Below are 24,588 nucleotides of genomic sequence, written 5' to 3'. Positions count from 1 at the left end.
AAATACAATTTAATAATATATATGAAGAGCTTACAAAATGTTTTGGTAAACTAAAGCTTTCTCTGTAACAAATCTATTTGGAAAATATGTAAATAAACCAGGTACATATTCTAGACAGTTTAAAATTTTTAAATCACAATTTCAATTCTTTTCTTTTATTTGTAGATAACTGTTTCGTTCATTAATATCTATCATTAATTATCACCGAATGATATTCGTTGGGCGACAACTACACATTCGCACGTGGTACATGTCCAGGAGTGGCAACGGTAGTAGTTGGTGGTGTTGTAGTGATTGTTGGTCTAGGATTAAGAGATCTCTTCATTGGCAACCTATGTCTATTTTGTGCCGTTTTACACCATGGCCACTTAATAGTTTGAATAAGTGTATTACGAAAATCCTTAGAAAATAAACAATAAATGTAGAATGTAATTGAGTAATTGGTAATTTCGAGTAGGTTAGCCAAAGCACGAAACATCTACAAAGATAAAAAATTTTATTTTTGACAAAAAATAATTTCTTGTAACTCATGCTCAAAGAATTCCATGTACAGTTTCTACGTAGAGCACCTTTATAGTACACTACAAGTTAAATGGAGTTTGTTAGTAATTGTGTCTCAAGCGCTATCTCTTTAACATCAGTCGCATGTACATACGCAAGATCTAAAGGCATGTATTTAATGAACGTAGAGACAAGAGTTAAAGATTTTGCACTTTAGCTATCATAAGATAGTTTACGTTTTATGCATTACACATAATTGTATATTGACCGTGCAGCGTAAGTACCAAGTAGCTTACTTTCTTGTTCGACAAATAGCTATTTGCGTATTCAACTTGTCACGTAGTAATTTAAATGTGAACCGCTACATGCGCTCTTCTGTCTCACCGTAAATTTAACAACACTTCTTAGGTGACGAAAAACGCATAAGTAGATTAGTGCTAAATAAAATATATAATCCAGCTAGTAATAATAACTGATTGCTTGAGTATAGTAATGTCATAAGCATCTTAGTTTTATTCATTCAAAAAGCGTTACAACAAGACTGTAGAATCTATATGATACAAATTACTAGCACTATTCAACAAAAATGAAAAAAAGGTTCCGTGATAAAAAAAACATTTTCTATTTTTAAAAAGATTTAGAGTAACGATGCTATATTAATTAACCTAATGTCTCAGATGATTAGCGCTTGTGCAAAGTTGTTCTCTGTAGATACATTACAGGACACTCTTTGAGAATTTCATTCAAAAACATATTATATCATACACATCCTGTACCAACAAGTATAACAAAGTCGCTTGTATTTCCAATGATTGCGCGTTCAGGAACTAAATTAATAAACCAGTTGCAGTAAAAATGTCTAATGAGTTTAAGTGTTGATCACGACGCTTGAAAATTTAGCCATCAATATGTTCGTATAAAAAATATATAAAAGTCATGCATAATCATATAAGAACTTATACACTGTAAAAAGAGCGGTGTTAAAAATGGACTCGTTTTAACTCCGCCCGGTGTAAAAATGAAATTACACCGGTGTAGGAGGAGTAATACACCGGTGTTAAAAATACCGGTGTTAAAGCGGGGTAACCGGTGTAAAAGCGGAGTAAACCCGGTGTAAAAGCGGGGTAACAGGTGTAAAAGTGGAGTAATGCAGGTGTTAAAGCGGGGTCAATTGCGTCTGCTTGGAGTATTTATTTATTTATTTATATATATACGTGTTTTTGGAGAGGTATATACATTGTATTTAGTTAAAACTCTCATGTAACATGGATGAGGTGCGCATGCTAGGCAAGTAATAAATTATAGAGATAGTAATACAGGTGTGTGATTAAGCAGAGGTAGTCGAATAGATCATGTTTCGGAGTGAAGGGTACGACGGTTGATGACTACCAGAAACCGGGCCAGGTTTTCCATTTCATTTTTTGAGTAGATGTTTAGGATCTTGAGCAGGTGGAGGTTGAGGGAATAAGTTTCGATAACACTTTTGAAGTGGCGGGCTTTTAGATCCTCCAGAGTTGGGTAACTTGTTATGATGTGTTCGACTGTTTCAAGGCTGTCTCCACATGATTTGCATGGCAAACTGGGAGAGAGGTAGAGTCTGTACCCAAGGCATGTAATGCAACAAACATATTTATTGGCGAGTCGAAGTTGAGTGACCATACGGGAAAGATTTATCGGACATCGGATTTTTAAGTATCTCGGTGTACCCAAGCTTTGACACCAGAACAGCTGCGATTGAAGTGAAGATGATCGGAGGTATTTTTCGTAGTCGAGTCGTTTAGCTCTATTATTAATTGCGTCTAAAAATGTGGGTTGGTGCTTTTCCCAGAATTTCGGGTCCAGGTTGGCGAACATATCTGGTACCGGTACTTCTTTTAGAATGTTTTTGAATTTAGCGACCCAGTTAAACTGGGTCTTGCAAGCTGGGTTGTTTGCTAAGTTTATTAGATAGATGAGGCAGATTTTAGGCCATCGATCTTCACCCATCTTAAGAATTCTTATTATCCAGTTCCACATTTGACTGATTGCCAACACGGAGAGTTGTGTGATACCCGTTTCCAGTCTGATCATATATCCAGGTGTGTTCCTGGGAAGTAACAGGATTGTTCTGAAGAAGTCGTCTTGAGCCTTATTAACAGTATCGAGGTGGTCCAGTCCCCATGCTTCGATTCCGTAGAGTACAGTTGGGGCGACGAGGCTGTAAAATAGTTTAGTTTTGGGTGCCCAAGAGTCTGATTTTGCTTTACTTAGGGTAGAGCACGCAGTGCCTGTCGCGATTTTAGCTTTGCGTAGCACCGCCTCCGCTGCCGAGCTACCCTTGGTTGCACTATCTATCATCGTTCCCAGGTAATTGTATTTCGAGGTGGTTTTAATGGGTTGACCCTTGTAGTAAAATGCGTTTCTTCCCTGCGTCTAATCCTGCCGGAAGAGCGGCAAACCATGACTTCAGTTTTACCTGTGTGTACCGTGAGTTTGTTCTCATCGAAGTACTCTTCAAGTGCGGCTAGGATTTTTGTGGTTTCTATAAGAGATGTAGCGAAAATGACTGCATCGTCCGCGAACAGTAGTGCTACTAGAGTCCTCAGGCCAATACTTAAGCCTTTTATACCTTTTTCCTGGAAGAAGGATATTATATCAGAGATATATAATATGAATAGTGCCGGGCTAAGTTTGTCCCCCTGCAGCACGCCCTCCGTGGCTTCAAAGACTCTAGAAAAGTTTCCCTCTATCCGTAATTTGATGTTTGCCTGCTCGTAAACCTCTCGAACAGTGCGTATCAACCTTCCACTGACTCCAATCTTGGAGAGTTTCCTCCATAATAAATGATGGGGTACCGAGTCGAAAGCTCGGCGGAAGTCTATATATTTGCAGTACACCGCATTGCCGTTGAGCCTAATTTTCGTTTGGAGTGCTGTTATGAGGGTAAATATCTAGTCTAGACAGCTTCGACCCTTCCTGAAGCCGGCTTGCTCTTCGGGGACAATACTACAGGCTTCCATCCAGGTGTCTATTCTTTTATGGAGCAGACTTGTGAAAAGTTTAAGTAGGTTGTTAAGTAGAGCTATACCTCTATAGTTGGCAGGGTCAACCTGCACTCCTTTTTTAAAGATCAGCGTAACTAGTGCTGAAGGCCAAGCGTGAGGAACTTGTGCGGTGTTCCATATCTTGTTTAGCAGTTCTTTTATATAGTTGATCCAGGAAAGTGGTAGATGCTGAAGATGTTCATTTAAGATTGCGTCTGGTCCCGGGGACTTATTTAAAGTTAAAGGTGAGGTAAGCCATGTTTCTGTGAGCCCAATAAAGAAGGTATCGTTGGAAATTGGTAGGTTGTTACAGTTTTCTATACTATGACAGTTCCAATATATAGCAGTGTTGTACGTGGGGAAGCTTTTTTTGCCTTTATTATTATGTTATTTCTACGGGCTCTGCTCTCTTGGATATCAACCGATCTGGAGAGTCTATTGATCTGGGATATTACTTCAGCATTTGTGCTGTTGCTGGAACTGGATTCAATCTTTTTTTCCGCTGCTTCAAGTCTGGAAATAATCGGTTTCAGTGTGTTTTCAAGGTTAAGATTGTTGGAACCACACTTACCCGATTCTGCGGCTTCCAATCGTTGCATAAGTTCCTCATGTTCGGCTTTTACCGCCTTAACTTCATTGGATAAGTCGGTGAACTTTTTATCTAATGATTGCAGGTGGTTCTGAACTGATTGTGACGTTTGGCTGATGGTTTTCCTTATTTGTGAGAACTGCGTATGATTTGCTTCTACCAATGATACAAATTGTTCAGCTAACCATTTGAAAGAATCGTGGCTGGGGATGGATGAGAAGTCTGGCAATGCTGGAGGTTGGTTTCTGTCTTGATCCATCTTGGGGTTTGAATTAGACGATTTTTTGGGTGGGATGATTGACGGCGGGTTACGGCGCTTTGTTGGTTTTTGATTGTCTGCGGGGGCGTCTGATATTTCTCTCCCTCTTTTAATTCCAGTTAATAGCCCGTCAATAGCCCCCAGGGAGTTCGACCGTTCTCTGAGTCTTAGTTGTTGAATTAATGGTCTTCCTAGTTTTTTGCTTGGAGTATTAACTTTGAAGATTATAAAACACAAAAAATGTCAGTTCTTTATGAAAATTAATAAAAAATATCATTTATTAACAAGTATAGTGATCGAGTAAGTAAAAATATTCACAAAGTAAAATATTTTAACACCGGTAAAGAATATCTACACCGGCGGCGGCGTTATTTTAACACCGGTACAGAATATTTACACCGTTGGCGGCGTTATTTTCACACCGCTTTCGAGGGTAAATTTAACACCGATAATTTTAACACCTACACCGCTTGAACTTACCCCGGTGATTTTTTACAGTGCATGATTATACAGAAGCTTATGCAGTCATAAAATTTTTATAGTACATAGATAAATATGATTAAATCAGATCCACCAGGGTCATCGAATATTATTATATAAGACTTTAGATGACTATATAAAACTTTATCAAGCCATACAAGTTTTTATAGGACCATATTAATAATAAAATTTTGTGTGAGTCACTTTTTGGTAATGGTCTATAATCGGGGATCCACCTGTTTATATCAAGCAAAAATCCAAATATAGTCAAATTGCCTTGAAACCAATTTCATTCTCTATCATTTGTCGGCGGATTGAAGATACATGTACTTAATTAGGTGTTATTTAAGCCACAGAAAGTTACTTTTCAATTCCATGCCACACTGCACTAAATGACATACTTTACTTGTCATTCTGTGTATTGACTCTCAAGTCAACCACCAAAACTTAAGGTATTTGCCTATTTGCCATAATGTTTATAGTATTGTCCTGAGTACATTAACGGATTCGTCAGTAAGGCTATGTTAACGCACTCTTGCCTTAGACTACATCTCTTACTAGTACACGCCGGCGTAAAACGGTGTTGTGGGCTTCAGCCAGGCACTATACCAGCAAAGGGAGGCGGATACCGTCCAAACTACTTGCAACAAAATGTTAGGTGAGCTGTTAGACACCTTAAAAGTATTGAAATAACAACAATATGCCGATTCTCACTATTACAAGAGTTAAAAAATTTTTTAACTCTTAGTTATACCCATAGATCACCACCGTCCTTTGATTGCAAGGTTTGAATAGATATCTAGTGTTAATCCTTCAGCACCCGCGCTATGAGTTTTTTTCTCACAGTTCACTTCGAATATTTTTTTCAAAGTAATTTCAAATGGAATGACCTAGTGAAATTTTTTTTATCTTAATAAAATTTCATGCTTTTTATGATTTTGAAATTTGAAAATTATATCGAACATAAAAAATATTTTTAAAAGATTTATTTGAAAAAGTCATGAGACTTTTTCTCATCACGCGAGTAAAGTAAGGCGTAAAAATTAATACGGTTCGGCTCAGTTCGGAAAGTTCCGAATCTTTTCGGCAATCACCGACATTTTTTTCAGCCGTTACATCTGTCATTACTTACAAAATTAAAAAGTTAAAACACAAGTACATTATAGAAAATTTAAAAATAAAAATAAGCTAAATATTCAAATAAATTATAATTACATCATAACTAGGAAAGTGCATAATATTTTTGTTTTATTTAACTTAAAATTTACGGTGCGCCGAAGCGTGAGACTTTCTCTCATCACGCGGGTGATGTTTTACGTTGCTCTAACGCGGGTGCTGAAGGGTTAAAGACAAAAACACATACAGAAATTTTAATCCGCCGTGTAGCTGAATACGTGGAAAAAGTTTAATTATAGATCTTTAAGGTGTAAGCACTTAGAACTTTGAAAAATATGTGGACCCCACTTCTAGACCATTAGTCACTTTTTTAAAACTCATATATAATTATATGTAAATTTTATTTTCCCAGGTATGTTTGATACTCATTTATACGGAATGTATAAAATATTATTATTTAAGCACGATTGATTTATCCTTACCTGATAAGGATATAAAGTCAAGTTACTCTCGCTCAAAGTTACATTTAATATAACCATTGGACTAACACAAATGAGAAAAAGAATACTGGTACTACTGAGAAGTAAGACAAGGCGACGTTCTTCTGCGAAAGATCTCGAATCATCATCACCACTGTTCATGATTCGAGATGTCATTTTTCGTCTTCTTTCACATGATTTTCTGTACACAATCATTATCCGCAAATTAAATCCTGCAAGTAGTATTGTTGGCGCTACTTTAAATACAACCTCAAGGATAACTTTGTATATCTGAAATAAAGATAGAATAAATAATTTCAATACAAATACTAGTAATAATGGCAATAACAATTTTAACTTACTTGATAAAATATTGAATGCATAAATGATAAATTGTCACGTTTTTGGTAAATAATAGATTCACCCGATGATAATAGACAAGTTATAACCTCTCCTTTAAATACGCTAGGAAGATAAACAAGAAAGGTTGCAAGTGGAATCAAACTGACTGTGAAATAAGGAGGTCCACATAACGGACGTGCGTATTGACCTGGATGACATACGCTCACATAGCGCTCAATTGTTAAAGCCAACAGCATCATGACTCCCACACCTAATCAATTATTAAGTAAAACAATTCATGTAATAAAAGATTAAAATTGACAAAAGAAAAGATTACGGATTTTTTTGTATTTTGTATTGATAGAGGTAAAGGTAGGATAAACTAAAACATTATATTTTTGATAGGTGTTGAAGAGTGCTTTGCTTAAAAATTTTTTTCGCGCATGCGCACTGTATACATGCGCAGAGTTTCCGCGCATTTTTTTTACCGGAAATGTTAAAATAATCTGAAATACTTGTAACCGTGCAATAAGCGTAAGACGTGAGAGTGTGGCTCTCTCGCTTCAATTATTTTCTCTCCCTCTCTCTCTTCTTGCTCTGAGAGTCAAGTGCAGCAGTCTAGTCTCTGCGTTAGAATTTGGGGGATGATTTCGCGCAGCATGGGACCGCAAATTAGTCCCTGCGCATAATTAGGTGGGGTCAACGCAGGTTGGTGGCCCAGAGAACTGACCCGAGACGGACACTTGAGTTCGGTTAGCGAAAACGCACCAACGCAAAATTCTTTCTGCTCAAGTAATTATTTGTTAGAACTTTTCTTTTGATATATTAAACTAAATTTATTTAACTTATCATAAGTGATACGAAAACCTTCCGCTTGGTTCTTTCATAGTTTATTTGAATTTACCTAGTTAATTTATATACGTGGTGTTGCTTTGATACACCCAATTAAACATTACATCTAAAGTTAGTTTATCTGGTCAAATAAAAAAAACCAAAGTGTATAAAGTGAGTGGTGTGGTTTTTCTTCGTGTGTGACAACCTGCCGACGCTGATCCCAGGAGCCCGAGTAACCTATTGGACACCAACATCACCAGGACCAAGCCGAGAAGAATCGTCGACCAGTATCGTCAGTAAGCAGATCAAGATTCTGATAAGTTTAAACAAATTTTATATAGATCTACGGATTACAATTCCTTTTCTCTCCCTTCAACGTAGCGCGAAATTTTATTATTAATAAATTCAATCCCACCACGTCCGATAAGCCTTCGCGCATCGAAACCATAAATTAATTTACTGATGTACGCACATATTTATTGAATAAATGAAATTATATAATAAAAGGGGAAATTTTCGTTGTACATTTGGGATCTTGGTTAAATAAAAATTATAAAATATTATTGAGTCTCTACCAATTAAATTTCTTTCATCACCAGCGTCACATAGAATAAGAATTTTCTTTCAGCCGCGTGTCCGGTCAGAACGAGTAGACCTACTCCTCCCTGTTTAAAAATATTGATTGAAAAGAATTAAAAGTGATGAAATTCGAATTCTTTTCAATAATTTCAATTGATTTCAATTTTTTTGTTTGTATATATAGATATACAGTTTGCATGGAGTGACCGCTTCTCAATTCTTTTCAATCAATATTTTTAATCAGGGCCGAGATTACATCAATTTTTCCCGATTTTAGAACCAGCAAGCAGAACATCTAAATTTATATTTACGATAATTAATTAATAAAATTGAATTTATTCGGGGAAATTAATCAACTGTGGTTCGTGGCTACTGGACATGAAGTAGCTAAGGTCTACCGTTATATACTATTAAAATATAATTGAAAATTTTTCCGCTGCTTCGTTTCACTACTAATCTATTACTCTTCTTACAGTATATTAATAAATTTTAATTAATAAATAATTACCTGAAGCGTCACTATAAAAAAAAATCGGTCTATCGGTTGACTCTGCGGACCAGCCCCAAAACTTCCGGCTGTTAACGAGCTCCTTGAGCTCGAAAGTATTGTTGTGAATAAATTTTCGAGCTCCCGAGCTTTATTGGTGTTCGGTGTGGCTCAATAAGTTATAGATCAAATTTAACGGAATATAGTATAGTACCGGATAGCTTAACTGGTAGAGTACTCGGCGCGATACTGACATCGTCTGGGTTCGATTCCCAGTTCGGGCTATCTACATTTATCTCAATTTATCTATAAATTGTCGTATTGAGAAAGTTTGTATGTTTAGGTTTCCACTATATAAAATTGGTGTATTTCCTAGTAAAAATGAAAACGAGGCGCTGGCTAGCGCCTCGCCAGTTTCGCTAGAATTAAACAAGGTGCTAGCTAGCATAAAAACGAGGCAGTGGCTAGCGCCTGGCCAGTTTCGCTAGAGATTGTCTAAATCCAAAATGGCGGCATTTTAAATGTCATTAGCGGTTTCAATGTTTTAGGTTATATATTTAAATATTCAAAATAATTATTAAAACTACAAAATCAAATAAATGACTTGATAATGATAAATTTATTAATGCTTAAGATTAATATAAATAAATTAAACCAATCAACATTAATTACTTGATGAAATGAACATAAATTTATATAATAAAAATACTTTTTAATAATTTAATAAATTCAAACTGCAAAGTATAAATTCAATAAACTATTTTTTATTATAAAATTTATAAATTTTGACAAATGTATACTGATATACTTTAAACACATCAAATAGTTTTTAAATTTTAATGAACATTCTGATTTTTACTTATAGCTACTACTAATTTTTATGGCTTAGTAATCATCATTTTTATTGTATTTAATTCAATAAATTATTTTTCATTATAAAATTATAATTTTTAAGAAAAGTACTAAAATATTTTGTAAATACTAAATATTTTTAAAATTTTTTAATTTTTAAATTAAATTAAACTTCATCAGCATTCGGCATTTTTTCCCCTTTAAAAGACACATCAAATTAATACTCCAGACTATGAAATTTTTAATAACTCAGTTAAGTGACAATCCGCAGTATTTGGTTTCATTGCCCACAATCGGAGTTCTACAATAATGTCAAGTCTCTTCTCCATTTTCAGATATTAATTTTCAAACTATGTTATTTATTGAACTATCATATTATAATAACAATAAATTATAAATAAATTCATTTATGGGAAATTTATTGAATTATGCAGTTCTTATTATATTTTATTACACTGCTTAGAAATGTTTAATAATGAATTAGAGGTTAATCAGTATTTTATGTAAACATAAATATACATTGACGTGGACAATATATAGGCGTATGCTATGCCAATTTCTTAATTATAGGTGGCGCACAATCTCTAGAACTGCCTCGATTTCGCTAGCTAGCGCCTAATTTAAAACGAGGCAGCCCTCGTTTATTTTTACTAGGGTTACCGTACGATGGACGATGAGGCTCAATAAGTTATAGATCCAATTAGAAGGAATATAGTATAGTACCGGATAGCTCAACTAGTAGAGTACTTGATGCGATACCGTCACCCGAGTAGAATTAAAACTCATAGGTGGCCAGCCCGCAGCTAACAGATTTTAGTTATACCTCATCACTGCCTAATACAATTGGCCAGCCATAACCTCACTATGTAACGCCATCTTAGCTGATGGCTGACTGATCAAAACAAGCCAGTGGATGATTCAAACGTATATCCAATAACTAGGTTAAAACAATGAGGTAGTAAGTGTGCAATTATAAATAGCTAATCGCTGGCTAAAAAAAATGAGCTAATGACAAGATATGAAAAGTAGCCAGTGGCTAGCTAAAAAATATGAGTTCATGATGACTCGAAAATTGGAGGGAAAAAAAAAATTTTTTTTTTTTTTTTACACTGGCTTTACAATTTGTATTTAGATTAATTTTTTATGAGTTTATCATCGAATTAATCGTGATGTCCAGTTGGGCGGTGACGGGAGTTGAACCCGGATCCTGGGGATGATGAGTCTCGCGTGTTATTCACTGGGCTGCTACTGCTCGTTGGAATCGACTACATTTTGATGATCCATATATGTTTTATGCAGTGCTCTCTGTAACTAATAGTGACTAGACAACTATAAGATACTGATGAGGTGAAACTTATTTTTTAAGCAGCTCCATCTATAGCTAATAATTACTGGACACCCATTAGATACTGGTGAGTTACATTTATATTTTTATGCAGCGTCACCTGTGACTATTAGCGACAAGATAACCATGAGATATGGGCGAGGTGAATTTTATTTTTTATACAGCTCCATCTGTAACTAATGTTAACTAGACAACCATGAGAGGCGAATACTCAACTCTACTCAAAATTTCTTTATTCAAGCACAAAGACGACATCTATACTCAGTGACAAACGTATTCAATGACAACTGTACTCCAATCTATATTTATAATCATCTCATCCACATTAAGTTTACTCAAAGTCTTCTATATTCAAAGAGAACTGTACTCAATAATCCACAGATAAAAAAGATTGTCGATAATAAAGTAATACATAGATAAGACTATTCGGAAAATCGATAACGAAAATGAAAAAAAATTCAAATATAAAGTAAAGAAAAATTAATTTTTAAAATAAAAATAATATGTTTTCATCACTTTTTATTTTGATAACGATTTAAAAAAAAAATTTAAAAGAGCATTTGTGTTAAACTTTTTATTTATTTAAAATTTCTCATGATGTATTGGTCTGAAACAGATGAAAAAAAAAATTATTAGAAGAAAAAAAAAATTGCATAAGTAAAATGTTATTCCTTAAATGAAAAATTTATTCAACATCAAGTAGATAGTACGTAACATTAACTACCGAAACTTAATAAAAAAATAAAAAATTAATTGCGCTGAAATATCGAACATATATTAACAATAACAAATAAAGCACTAAACATATTGAATGACGAATATTTAAATTTAAATCATATAAATGCAACCAGTAATAAAAATATTTGTAAAGTAGAGGATGTACTAATTGGATCTGGTGCAGGTGTTGGTGATTTTAACAATCAAAAATTACTCAAGATTTATAAAATATAAAGTATAGATTTATTTACACTTATATACACTTAAATTGTAAGAATACTGTATAGCGAATGCGGCAATAATACTGGTAGCGAATGCAAACTTATTTATAAAAGCGAAGCGGTTTTAGAACACGAGGTGAACTGTTCAAAAGCACGTTGTGAATTATTGAAGAAAAATGTCGAAAAAAAAACCTCACAACGGTTTCTTTGTGACGTCAGAGCGGTAGACCAATCAGAAAATTAATAGCTGACGCTGACGAAATTTCAGCCAATAGCGAAAATCCACGTAGCTTGTAGAAATCTTAAGCCAATGAGTGCGTTTCATGTCGCAACTCTTTTATTCAAAGTTGGAACTAATTATTCAAATGATGGAATTTCCTCATTGGCCAAGATTTCGCGCGTAAGTTCAAATAGCGAAGGTGCTGCCGACCTATTGGTGAGGCTCGGCGTTCTCAGGTGGTAGCGAATTGGGTCTTGACTGAACATTCTCCCCAGCGCTGGCGACGGTGTCGACAGGATTGTCGTCTGGAGAGTGAACTGGCAGCACGCACAGTTTAGCGATTGGTCTAACAAGTTCAGTGGTAGCGGTCTTCAGGGTGACGACTCGAGTCAACCCATCTCGTCCTGGATGTAATGCGAGTACTCTAGCGAGTGGCCATTTTGATGGTGGGAACCTTTCATCAGTCAGCAGGACTAATGAGCCCACTTTGATGATATTAGATGGATGATGCCACTTCGATATTGATTGATGTCGTTGTTAGTATTCAGACGACCATCTTGTCCAAAATGTCTGGAACATTTGTTGTAATTGTTGCCAGCGTGACAACGTAGCGGTGTTGTTTTCCAGTAGCGAAGGTCCTGGCACAGCGATTAGAGGCTCGCCGATGAGAAAGTGTCCAGGAGTCAAAGCGGTTAAGTCTGCAGGATCTTCGGATAGCGGAGCGATCGGTCTTGAATTTAACACAGCCTCAATCTGTGTTAAAACTGTAGCGAGTTGGTCGTAAGTCAATAGCGATTCACCAATAGTTCGAATAAGATGGAACTTGATTGACTTGACGGCTGCTTCCCACTTGCCACCAAAGTGGGGAGCACTTGGCGGGTTGAACTTCCAGTCTGTGCCATCTGTAGCGAGTAGATACTGAAGTTCCCGTAGCTGTTTTGATCCTGCTGCGAATTCTCTCTTTAGCGTGGCGTCTGCTCCTACAAAATTTGTACCACAGTCCGAGTATAGGGTACTGCAGGCGCCTCTCCTACTAGTAAATCTTCTGAATGCTGCGACGAAAGCGTCAGTAGAATAGTCGGTGACAATTTCGATATGTATAGCGGACGTAGCGAGACATACGAAGACAGCGATCCAACCTTTATAGGTTTTCGCACCTCGACCTTGGAAAGTCTTTAGTGTCACTGGCCCAGCGTAGTCTATTCCAGTGTGCAAGAATGCTTTAGATGGTCTTACACGAGCGGATGGCAATTGTCCCATTAGTTGTTGTGCACGAACACCTCTATGTCTCGTGCACACGACGCAGCGAAGAATATGAGACCTGACTGGAACACGCCCACCTTCTATCCAGACAGATCTCCGTAGATCAGCGAGTGTCAATTGAGTTCCCCCATGGAATGTTTTTTGGTGCGAATGTTCTATGAGTAGCGTACTTAAGCGTGATGATCGTGGTAAAATAGCTGGATTTTTTTGATCATCATCCAGTAGCGAATTCTTCAAGCGACCGCCGACTCTGAGTACTCCATTGTAGTCGACGTAGGGAATCAATTTAGCGAGATGATGATTTCGATGTAGCGAATCACCATCTTTCAGTAGTTTCAGCTCTTGCGAATAATACTGACTTTGCGTATACTTGATCAGCAAAATCTTAGCGAGTTCCAGGTCAACTGTAAAGAGTGGTGTGGCCAGTGTGGACTGTGGCACTTTTTTAAATTTAGCGATGGCACGAAGACAGATTCCAAGCGTGCGAAGTAGTGGTGACAACTTAGAGAATTTGTCCAATAGCGTATGTAGCGGGTGTGAATCTGCCTTGAAGATGGTAAAAACCAGACCTGGACGTTCTTCAAGGTGTGATACCGTCTGAGTAGGGATGTCAAAAGATGGCCAGTTTTCTTTTGATTGACTGAGCCACTTAGGTCCCGTCCACCATAGCGAATGCTGTTCTAGTTTGGCTGCTGTTAAACCTCTTGAAGCGCAGTCAGCTGGGTTAAGTTTCCCAGGAACAAAATCCCAGTTGACACTTGGTAGCGATTCTTGTATCTTGGTAACTCTGTTGCGAATGTAGACTTTCCATCTAGCGGGGTTGTTTCGTATCCACGTTAAGGATACAGCGGAGTCTGTCCACATGAAAATTGGTACATTTTCAAGCTTCAAGACCTTCTTCACGTAGAGTACCAGTTGAGCGAGTAATACAGCGGCATTGAGCTCCATTCTTGGTATAGATATTGGTTTCAGTGGTGCAACTTGTGTTTTGGCACACACTAGCGAAATATTGGAGCTTCCAGTAGCGTCAGTAACCTTTAAGTAGACGACAGCAGCCATAGCGAGTTGAGAAGCGTCAGAGAATCCATGTAGTTCAATTGATACACCAGTTCTTACATGATTCCAGCGAGGTATCTGAATCTTCGAGATCTGATGTAGTTCATCTCGAAACAAATTCCATTCTTGAAGAAGCAACGGTGATAGCGTAGCATCCCAATCGAAGTTCTGCAGCCACAGCTTCTGCATGAACATTTTGGCTCTTACGATGATGGGTGCCAAAAACCCAAGCGGGTCGAACAAGCGAGCAATTTCAGATAAAATTGTGCGTTTAGTAGTTGGAGATGCTTCTGGTAGCGAATAACCGAATTGGAATTTATCTTGAGTAGAATTCCAGGTTAACCCGAACACTTTTACGGTAGTATCCCCAAGTTCGCGTGGTGTATCTTCTTGGGTTTCGACTGGAGCGACTTGAGACAGTTATTCTGTTGAATTACTTGCCCATTTTGCAAGCGGAATGCATCCTGCGGCACACATATTTTTTGTATCGAGAGCAACTTCAATTGCCTCAGCGAGTTCATCTGCGCCTCCATAGATGTCATCAACGTAGCGGGTATTTGTTAGCGGTTCAACAGCTTTCGGAAATTTATTTCCTTCATCTTCAGCGAGTTGTAAAAGTGCTCTCCCAGCGAGATATGGAGCTGATGTTGTTCCATACGTGACTGTAGCGAGTGCAAATACTGTTGGGATGTCGTCTTCGTCAAACCAGAGTATGCACTGTAGATGATGATCTGCCTCGTCAACTGCAATCTGACGAAACATTTTAGTTACGTCAGTAGCGAATAAATAGCGATGGCAGCGGATGCGAATAAGTACGTCACTGATGTCAACTTGTATCTTGGGACCCACATGAAGTATCTCGTTGACTGATACGCCGATGTTGTTTTCCATGATCAATTAAATACCACTCTGAGCTCGGTGGTAGTGCTCTGTTCTTTCAGGACCCCATGATGAGGCAACATGTAGCTGTTCGGTGGTAAATCCTTTAATTTTACTCGCCTCATGTGTCCCAAGTCTTCATATTCTTTCAAGAAATCGAAGTACAATTTCCTGTATACTGGATCCTTATCCAATCGGTTGCGAAAACGTAGTATAGCGTATTGTGCGGCTCGTAGCGAGTCACCCAGTTGACTTGGCGAAGATTTAAGCGGCAAGCGAACGACATATCGACCATCAGACTGTCTATAGTGTGTGTTGACGAAGTGTTGTTCACACTCGTCTTCTTCTTCAGTGTAGCGTGTAGCGAATTCTATCTGTGGCTCTTCTTGGTACCAAAACTTGCTCAGCAAGTCTTGTAGTTGGTCATCAACAATAACATGATGACCGTAAACTGTCAATTTCGATGTAGCGGTGTCCACAGACCCATAAATGATCCAGCCAAGCGTTGTTGACTGAGCGATTGGGTCAGTCTCGTTACCCTTCCTTATTTTAGCGTTGATTATGTGAGCAGCTGGTGCTGCACCCAGAATGATGTCAATAGGTCGTTATGTTAAGAAGTCTGGATCAGCGAGTTGAAGGCCAATTATATGCGGCCATTTCTTGATAGTTAGCGTGAATGACGGCAAGTTCACCGTCAATAGAGCAAGCACATGAGCTTGGATAGTAATAGAAGCGGAACTATGTAGCGAATGCAGCGACACCTGGCATGATCCAAGTGAATTTCCAGCTGACACATTACCAATCCCTCGTAATGGTATAGCTGCCTTGTTTAGCGGTATATCCAACTTCTTGATTAGCGAATGCGTCACAAAGGATAACTCCGATCCTTGATCAATAAGTACACGGGCAGTACATGTACTTCCTGATAGCGAATTCAACTTGACAAGCGCGGTAGCGAGTAAGAGATCAATTGATAGCGATTGTGTTAACTGAAAGCAGAAAGAGTTAGCAAATTCTGTCAAAGGTATCGAAATCGGAACTATTCGGTACCTTGGCGAGAAGCGGTGCCTCAATAAGCGAATTCATCGATGTAGCGTCCTAATGAATCGATGAGGTTAGTGCAGCGAATAATAAACCATTTCCAAGCGGTCGTGGAGGCATCCTTTTTTGACAAGAGTCCGTGAACTTTCTAGAATAGTAAGTTCAGCATCAATAGCGGGTGCACCTTGGGTAGCGAAAATGGCGTCGGTCAAGCGGGTAGACATATTGCGCATCGCGTCGATGCGTTGCATTTGTAAAGCGACTTGGGCTTCGGCGGCCATCTTGTTTCAACGTAGCACACAAAATGGACGCGGTAAGTGAAAACCGACGCTAAGTTTTCGATCGTAAATCTAATTGTCTTTATTACACCGGTGTGTAATTATGATCACCACGGGCAGCACTCTAGCAGTGCTCAGCAATGCCCACGGCACTTAGCGATTTCACTGCACAAAAACTGGTCACTCACTTTTTTTCTCACAATTTTTTTAGATGTTTTAATTTTAATAATTTCTAATTATTAAAACCCACACCAAATCCGGCTCGAAGGACCAAAATGTAAAGTAGAGGATGTACTAATTGGATCTGGTGCAGGTGTTGGTGATTTTAACAATCAAAAATTACTCAAGATTTATAAAATATAAAGTATAGATTTATTTACACTTATATACACTTAAATTGTAAGAATACTGTATAGCGAATGCGGCAATAATACTGGTAGCGAATGCAAACTTATTTATAAAAGCGAAGCGGTTTTAGAACACGAGGTGAACTGTTCAAAAGCACGTTGTGAATTATTGAAGAAAAATGTCGAAAAAAAAACCTCACAACGGTTTCTTTGTGACGTCAGAGCGGTAGACCAATCAGAAAATTAATAGCTGACGCTGACGAAATTTCAGCCAATAGCGAAAATCCACGTAGATTGTAGAAATCTTAAGCCAATGAGTGCGTTTCATGTCGCAACTCTTTTATTCAAAGTTGGAACTAATTATTCAAATGATGGAATTTCCTCATTGGCCAAGATTTCGCGCGTAAGTTCAAATAGCGAAGGTGCTGCTGACCTATTGGTGAGGCTCGGCGTTCTCAGGTGGTAGCGAATTGGGTCTTGACTGAACAATATTCAAAGACATTAATGTGACTACTAAATTATAAAATAATAGATTCATTTATTGTCTTAATTAAAGAAAATTTATTAAATCAAGGCAGCGGTCATGTGGCTCCTCGAGTGCTGAAAATGGGTAAAAATCGCGATTTCGGACCTTTAATTTCTTCTACAAAATTCAATTTTTGATCGATTGAGCTAAAAATTGGTTTGCAAGTACAAATTGATGCGCCAAGTCGAAAGAAAAAATCGCGTTTATTCTTCCAATAAGCCAAATTAAAAAATTATACGCTCTTTTGGCTTTAACTTTAATGACTAAAACCAAAAAAGCGAATAATTTGAATTATAAACTCTTCTGGTATTCAAAGTATTTATTCGATTTATAGCTTTACAATAAGTCTACAATATGATTGATAATAATAAAAAAAATCTGTCTATCGGTTGACCCTGCGGGCCAGCCCCAAAAATTCCCGCTGTTTTCGAGCTCCTTGAGCTCGAAAACATTGTTGGGAGTACATTTTCGAGCTCTTCGAGCTCGAAAATACTATTATATCCCATTCTTTTCGAAAAAACCGTTTGTAGCATTTCTTTCTCCCACGATATCTCACGAACGAATCGACCGATTTCGATGGTTGGGCGGCAATCGACGTGTTTTATTGAGTTCTAGAGCTGATCAAATTTTGAAATTGTTTGGTTAAGTCGTTTTAAAGATATTCGCAAAAAACCGTTTTTTGGCATTTCTTTTGCCCGCGATATTTCACGAACGAATCAACCGATTTTGATAGTTGAGGCGGCAATCGACGCGTTTTATTGAGTTCTAGAGCTGATTAGATTTTGAAGTCGATTGTTCGAGTCGTTTCTGAGAAATCAATAAAAAACTAAAAAAAAAAAAATTTCCGAAAATCGTCGATTTTTTTAGCGGGAAGTTAAAAATGTTCATAGACTCTTTTGGACTATATGACCAACACCAAAAGGGCGTATAAAAAATTATGACTCCTTTTGGAATTATTAACACGACATATTAGGTTCCATCTACAAAAAATACAAATTCATTAATAATAAGATAGAAAATGAAAAACACCACTTCATAACTAATTTACATTTGTTGTTCACCTTTAACATTTATTCCAGTTGCCCGTACTAAGTAAAGCTATACAATTCAATCAACGATGTAATCAATGAAACTTGAAGAAAATAATAATATCAAATAATTTCGCAAGAATTTAGAGAAGTTATCAAATATATAGTAAAATTATGTTGTCAAAATTATTAAATAAACAACTGTTATATCTATTGTTGTAAGTGACGTTTTTCTTTATTGTCCCATATATATTTTTTTATATTTTCCTTAGTTAAGCAGTGACAATAAATAAATCTATTATTTTATAATTTAGTAATAGTCACATTAATGTCTTTGAATATTTTTTTTACTTCTGGTTGCATTTCTATGATTTAAATTTAGATATTCGTCATTTAATGTGTTTAGTGCTTTATTTGTTATTGTTAATATATGTTCGATATATCAGCGTAATTAATTTTTTATTTTTTCATTAAGTTTTGGTAGTTAATGTTACGTACTATCTACTTGATGTTGAATAAATTTTTCATTTAAGGAATAACTTTGCTATCTATAAATAATCATTTTGAACCAGTTGTGAGGTAATGATTAGTCAGTGTTACATTTATATATAGCGCCATTTGTAAATCATAGATAATGGTCAGCTATCAGTTTGCAGTGAGTCGTCTTTTGACTTGAAAACGACGCCATCTATAACATTTTATGTTATTTTTTCCGAATAAATCAAAATATAATGTGCTAAAATGTGTCTGAAATCATACCAACTCTTTCTCAATATAGTCTCTTTCGATCATCAGATAATGTCATGTAACTTGTTCCTTAGTTTTAAACATATTGTCAGCAAAAAATTGAAAAAAACCAAGTCTTTAATGATTTTCTCGGATATTCCATATATTATTGCTCTGACCTAAGTCGAAACTCATTCAAATCTTGATTTTGATCACTGACATTGATTTTTGCCTCATACGTTCATGTACTTCAGTACATGTACTTCAGAGAACATAATCGAAAATAAAAATTTAAAAGCCGCTTCTTCATTAATGCTTTTTTGATTCTTAACTTTTAACCTCTAGCATAAAACGTTACTTGTTAGATCTTGAAAAGCTCATAAAAAAATGATTGCATGTAATAGCATTTTCGAGCTCGAAGAGCTATATTCACAGTGATGTTTTCAAGCTCCTTGAGCTCGAAAACAGCGGGAAGTTTCGGGGCTGGCCCGCAGGGCCAACCGACGCCCAGATTTTTTTTTTTAAATTTCGTACAATAAATTGTCGCTGAGATATCAGCCTTCAAACGAAAAATGATCCTTTTGAGTTTGATCATCGATATTGTAAGTACTAATGATCGCTTAGTACATTGAAGGGCGGCGTTAAAACTTGAATAAATTCCCTACAAGGCCCTTTCATCATTTTTTGAAAATATAATTTTTTTATTTTCAACATCCATTAGAAGTCAGTACAAAAAAAATCTGTCTATCGGTTGACCCTGCGGGCCAGCCCTAAAACTTCCTGCTGTTTTCGAGCTCCTTGAGCTCGAAAACACTTTGTATGTCGTTCTTTTCGAAAAAAATAGTTTTTTACCATTTTTTCTCCAACGATATCTCTCAAACGAATAAACCGATTGAGACGGTTGAGGTGGCAATCGAAGCGTTTTATCAAGTTCTAAAGCTGATCAAATTTAGGATTCGATTTATCGAGTCGTTTTTGAGAAATTTCAAAAAAATTAAAAAAAATTTTTTTTTTTTAATTCTTTTGACAACGGTTTCTCTTGAACGAATGAACCGATTTTGATGGTTGAGGTGGCATTCGACGTGGCTTATGAAGCTCTAGAGTCCAGTCGATTTTGAAATCAATCCATCAGCACATTAAAAGTTATCAAAAAAAACATTTTTGAAAAAATTTTATTTTTGGAATATCTCTGAACGAGCCCTACCGATCAAGCTCAATTTCTCACAGCAAGATATTGACAAGCCGCGTCGAATGACACCTTAAAGTTCAAAATCGATTCAACCGTTCGAAAGATACAGGTATTTACATACGTACGTACATACATACATACATACATACATACATACATACATACATACATAAATACATACATACACTCGTACATCATCTTGAAATTAGTCAGAATAGCTTCCTAGGACCTCAAAACGTCGACATCTGATGAAAATTAGATTTTCGTAAATTGGACCGAAACCAATAACTTCCCGAATTTCTGAAAATTTACAATTTTCTTAGCGGGAAGTTAAAAATGACTTTTTTGGTTTTTTAGTAAATTAACCGCTACTCTGCAAATATCGATAAAAAAAATTATGTTGCCAGGGACTTTTATAGCTTAATGTACCCCTAATAACTTTGCAAATTTTTTAATTGATCAATCGCGCCGTTTTTTGGGATGGATTGATCAAAGTTTTGCAAACCATTAAAGGAACAAGTTTTGTTCCTTTAATTGTGTAATCATAATCAAAATGAAAAAATGATTTATTTTCGACTTTTCTTAAATTTTTGCGTTCGTTACTTAGCAAATGCAAGAAAGAGACAAAAAAAAACTTCCAAAAAATGTCAAAAAAAATTTTTTGATCACAAAAAAACAAGTTGCAATTTTTATTTTCTTTGATTTTTTTGCAGCCCGTGGACTCTCTCAAAGAAAAGAAAAAATTTAGAAAATTTTTGTCTCGCGGTATTTCTCATGTTTGTGCAATGGCTGAAGGTCTAAAAAAAATTTGATGAAAATGCGTCGAAACTAGAGATTTCAAGCTACAAAACACCTTTTTTTATTTTTCGATACGATTATTTTTAACGAAGTTACAGCCTTGCAAAAAACACTAAAAAATTTCTAAAATTTTTCTGTTCCTTTAATTCATGGCATGAGTGTATTTTCCTCGATATACTGAAAATTACAGTCTTTATAAATCGATATTTTTTGACAAGCTGCCGAATAGCATAGATATGAAAGTTACAAACTAAAATGCATGGTTTTTATTATGTAACAGACCGTAGCCTCCATGAAAAAAATTTATAAAAATAGTATATTACACATCGAGGGAAGTAAAGTAAGAAATGTCTCAGATCACATGTAATTGTTGGCCGAGGCGAAGCCGAGGTCAACAAACATGTGATCTGAGGCTTTCTTATTTACTTCCCGAGGAGTGTATGCTATTTTTCTCCTCGACGGAGGCGGAAAGCGGCAACTTCGTTTTGCACAGCGGGACGAAAGTTGACGCTTTCCGCCCGTCGAGGAGAAAAAATATATGTATCAACATATATGTAATTATATATCTCAACATATATACAGCTATATACACTCACATATATATTAATCTATATGGAAACATATATATTTACATATATGCAAACATATATGTTTATATATTGAGGCAATGTGAATTGTCTTCGTCGTCCTCAGCCTTGCGGTTCCCGTTTTCACCCGTCTAGTGCCGTGGTCACATGACGAATTGTCACTCGCATAGTAAATAATATTAAGTTTAAATAATAAAACCAGTGTATTACACGGCGTTATTCCACGTGGTCACGGATTGCATACCCGGCGTTCCAACCAGGACTGCGTTTATTGTACCTTGCGGAAATTACTGTAAGTAAATTAATTTTTGTTACGATTGGCAATAAACTTGCGTAATTATAGAAAAATCAATCCTTTCACCCGAGTAGAATCCTGGCTAATGACGATGAGTTTAGAGCCAGTCACTAGCTCAGCGTTACTAGCTAGCAAGTTTAGCTAATAACGAGCTCACCGTTGGCTAATTTTTTTTTCAAGAATATTTTTAGCTCATCGATATCTCGTGAGTGAACAATATTTATTATTTATAGATGGCGCTGTACAAGAATGAAATCTTGACTCACCATTGCCTCACAGCTGGCTCAAAGTAACTGGTTATAGATGTCACTGTTTTCAAATAAAAAAATAGCTCACTATAAGCTAATAGCTGGCTTTTATCTATTATTTCTAGATGGCACTGTATTGAAATAAAACGCTGACTCATCATTACCTCACAGCTGGCTCAAAATAATTATTTATAGATAGGGTAGTTTTGAATTCAATGATGACTCACTGTAAACTCATTGCTGGCCACTATTTATTATTTACGGATAGTGATATATAAAAAGAATTTGCTGACTTGTGATTGGTTCTTTACCAGATTATATTTTTTTTTCAATATAACCAATTTATAATCAGATTAATAAGCATAAACTATATAAGAACGATTATCAACCTAACCTCAAATAAGTATAGACTGCGCTACATAAAAATATATTTGTTACTCACTAGTATCTCATGGTTGTTCAACAAAAATTAGTTGCAGATAGAGCTGTACAAAAAATAACATTTACCTAATCAGTATCTCATAGTTATCTCGTCGCTAATATTTACAGGTCGCGCTAAATAAAAATATAACTGTAACTCATCAGCATCTCATGTTTATCTCGTCAGTAATAGTTACAGATGGCGCTAGATAAAATTATAACTGTAACTCATCAGTATCTCATAGCTATCTCGTCGCTAATAGTTATAGATGGCACTACTTAAAAACATAACTGTAACTCATCAGCATCTCATGGTTGTCCAGTTAGCATTAGTTAGAGATGGAGCTGTATGAAGAATAAAATTCACCTTACCAGTATCTCATGGCTATTTCGTCGCTAATAGTTATAGATAGAGCTATATAAAAATATAATTGTAACTCATCAGCATCTCATGGTTGTCCAGCTGCTATTAGCTACCGATGGTGCCACATAAAAATATAAATGTAACTCACCAGTTTTTAATGGGTGTCTAGTAATTATTAGTTAAAGATGGAGTTGCTTAAAAAATAAATTTCACCTCACCAGTATCCTATAGTTCTCTAGTCGCTATTAGTTACAGATAGCACTACATAAAACAGATATGGATCATGAAATTGTAGTCGATTCCAACGAGCAGTAATAGCCTAGTGGATAACACGCGAGACTCATCATCCCGAAGATCCGGGTTCAACTCCCGTCACTGCCCAACTGGACATCACGGTTAATTCGATGATAAACTCATAAAAAAATTAATCTAAATAAACTCATAAAAAATTAATCTAAATAAACTCATAAAAAATTAATCTAAAGCCATACTCATAAAAATATGTCAAATATAGAAATATATATTTTGACATATATTTTTTTTGCATTAAATTGTATGTGCGCATATATGGTTACATATATGTGTAAATATATGTTTACGTATAAGACTGCATATATGTTTGCATATATTCTCATATATAAGTCACATATATTTGACATAATCGCCAACATATATTTGTACATATATGTTTATATATATGTAAGAATATATTTTTACATGAATTTTTACATATATACTAAATACACTAATTGAAAAAATTAAAGGATAAAAAAAAATTCCAAATTTTTGGGTGATTTTCAACAGGCCCTAACTTTGAGAGAAATAGTCGTACAAGAAATAAAAAGAAAGGAAATTGTAGCTCCAAGTGTCTACTTTTTGGATAAGAACTTCAAAATTTTTTAGCGTCAGCGGTTTTAGAGTAATCTTAGAAAAACCTGCGACAAAAAAATTTTCAAATTAAAAAAACTTTTTTTTTTGTCTTCGGACGTGGAAAAAATTTTTTTTGCTTAACCACTATAAAGATCGGATACCTTCATTATTCAGCTTTAATTTCTTTCTTTATGGACCTTGATACGTCCACTTCTCGCCAAGATATCGGTCTTCAAATGGAAAAGGATCCTTTTGTCATTGATTATCGATATCTCAGAAACCAATAATCGCTCAGAAAGTTAATGGTGGGTTTCGAAAACTTAAATAAATTCCCTTCAACGATTGGCCATTGCTTTTTCGAATAAAAAATTTTTTCCTATCGTCACATGAATTTAAAAATCAACAAAAAAAGAGCTTTTTGTGGTTTTTTGGAAAATCAAGCGCCGAAACGAAAATATTGTGGAAATCGATAATGTTAACTATGCATTTTACAGTTGAATATGTCCACAAAAACCCAATAAAGAGCCAGATCAATCCAACCAGCCGCTTATTTGTTTCACTCGATCAAATTTTTGAAGAAATTAAAGGGTCACGTTTTTTGCTCTGAAAAGCTCATAATAAATTTTTTT

The 24,588-nt window shown here is 35.9% G+C and overlaps 1 protein-coding gene across 4 annotated transcripts in view; it reads right to left on the bottom strand.

Moving 5' to 3' along the window:
• The window catches only part of LOC130674123 (probable G-protein coupled receptor B0563.6), a 142,607-nt gene continuing 118,019 nt past the window's right edge, over nucleotides 1–24,588 (bottom strand). For all 4 annotated transcript variants that reach the window (XM_057479399.1, XM_057479390.1, XM_057479384.1 and 1 more), the window contains 3 exons: nucleotides 6,810–7,060; nucleotides 6,451–6,738; nucleotides 1–478 (listed from right to left, as the gene is read on the bottom strand). In XM_057479399.1, coding sequence (XP_057335382.1) covers nucleotides 230–478; nucleotides 6,451–6,738; nucleotides 6,810–7,060 — 788 coding nt within the window. In that variant the 3' untranslated portion in view covers nucleotides 1–229. The remainder of the gene's footprint in view (nucleotides 479–6,450; nucleotides 6,739–6,809; nucleotides 7,061–24,588) is intronic.

This window comes from Microplitis mediator, chromosome 1 (assembly GCF_029852145.1).
Source record: "Microplitis mediator isolate UGA2020A chromosome 1, iyMicMedi2.1, whole genome shotgun sequence".
In the NCBI taxonomy this organism is placed as follows: Eukaryota; Metazoa; Arthropoda; class Insecta; order Hymenoptera; family Braconidae; genus Microplitis; species Microplitis mediator.
The sequence above is the reverse complement of the archived record's forward strand: the minus strand, read 5'-3'. Positions and strand labels throughout refer to the sequence as shown.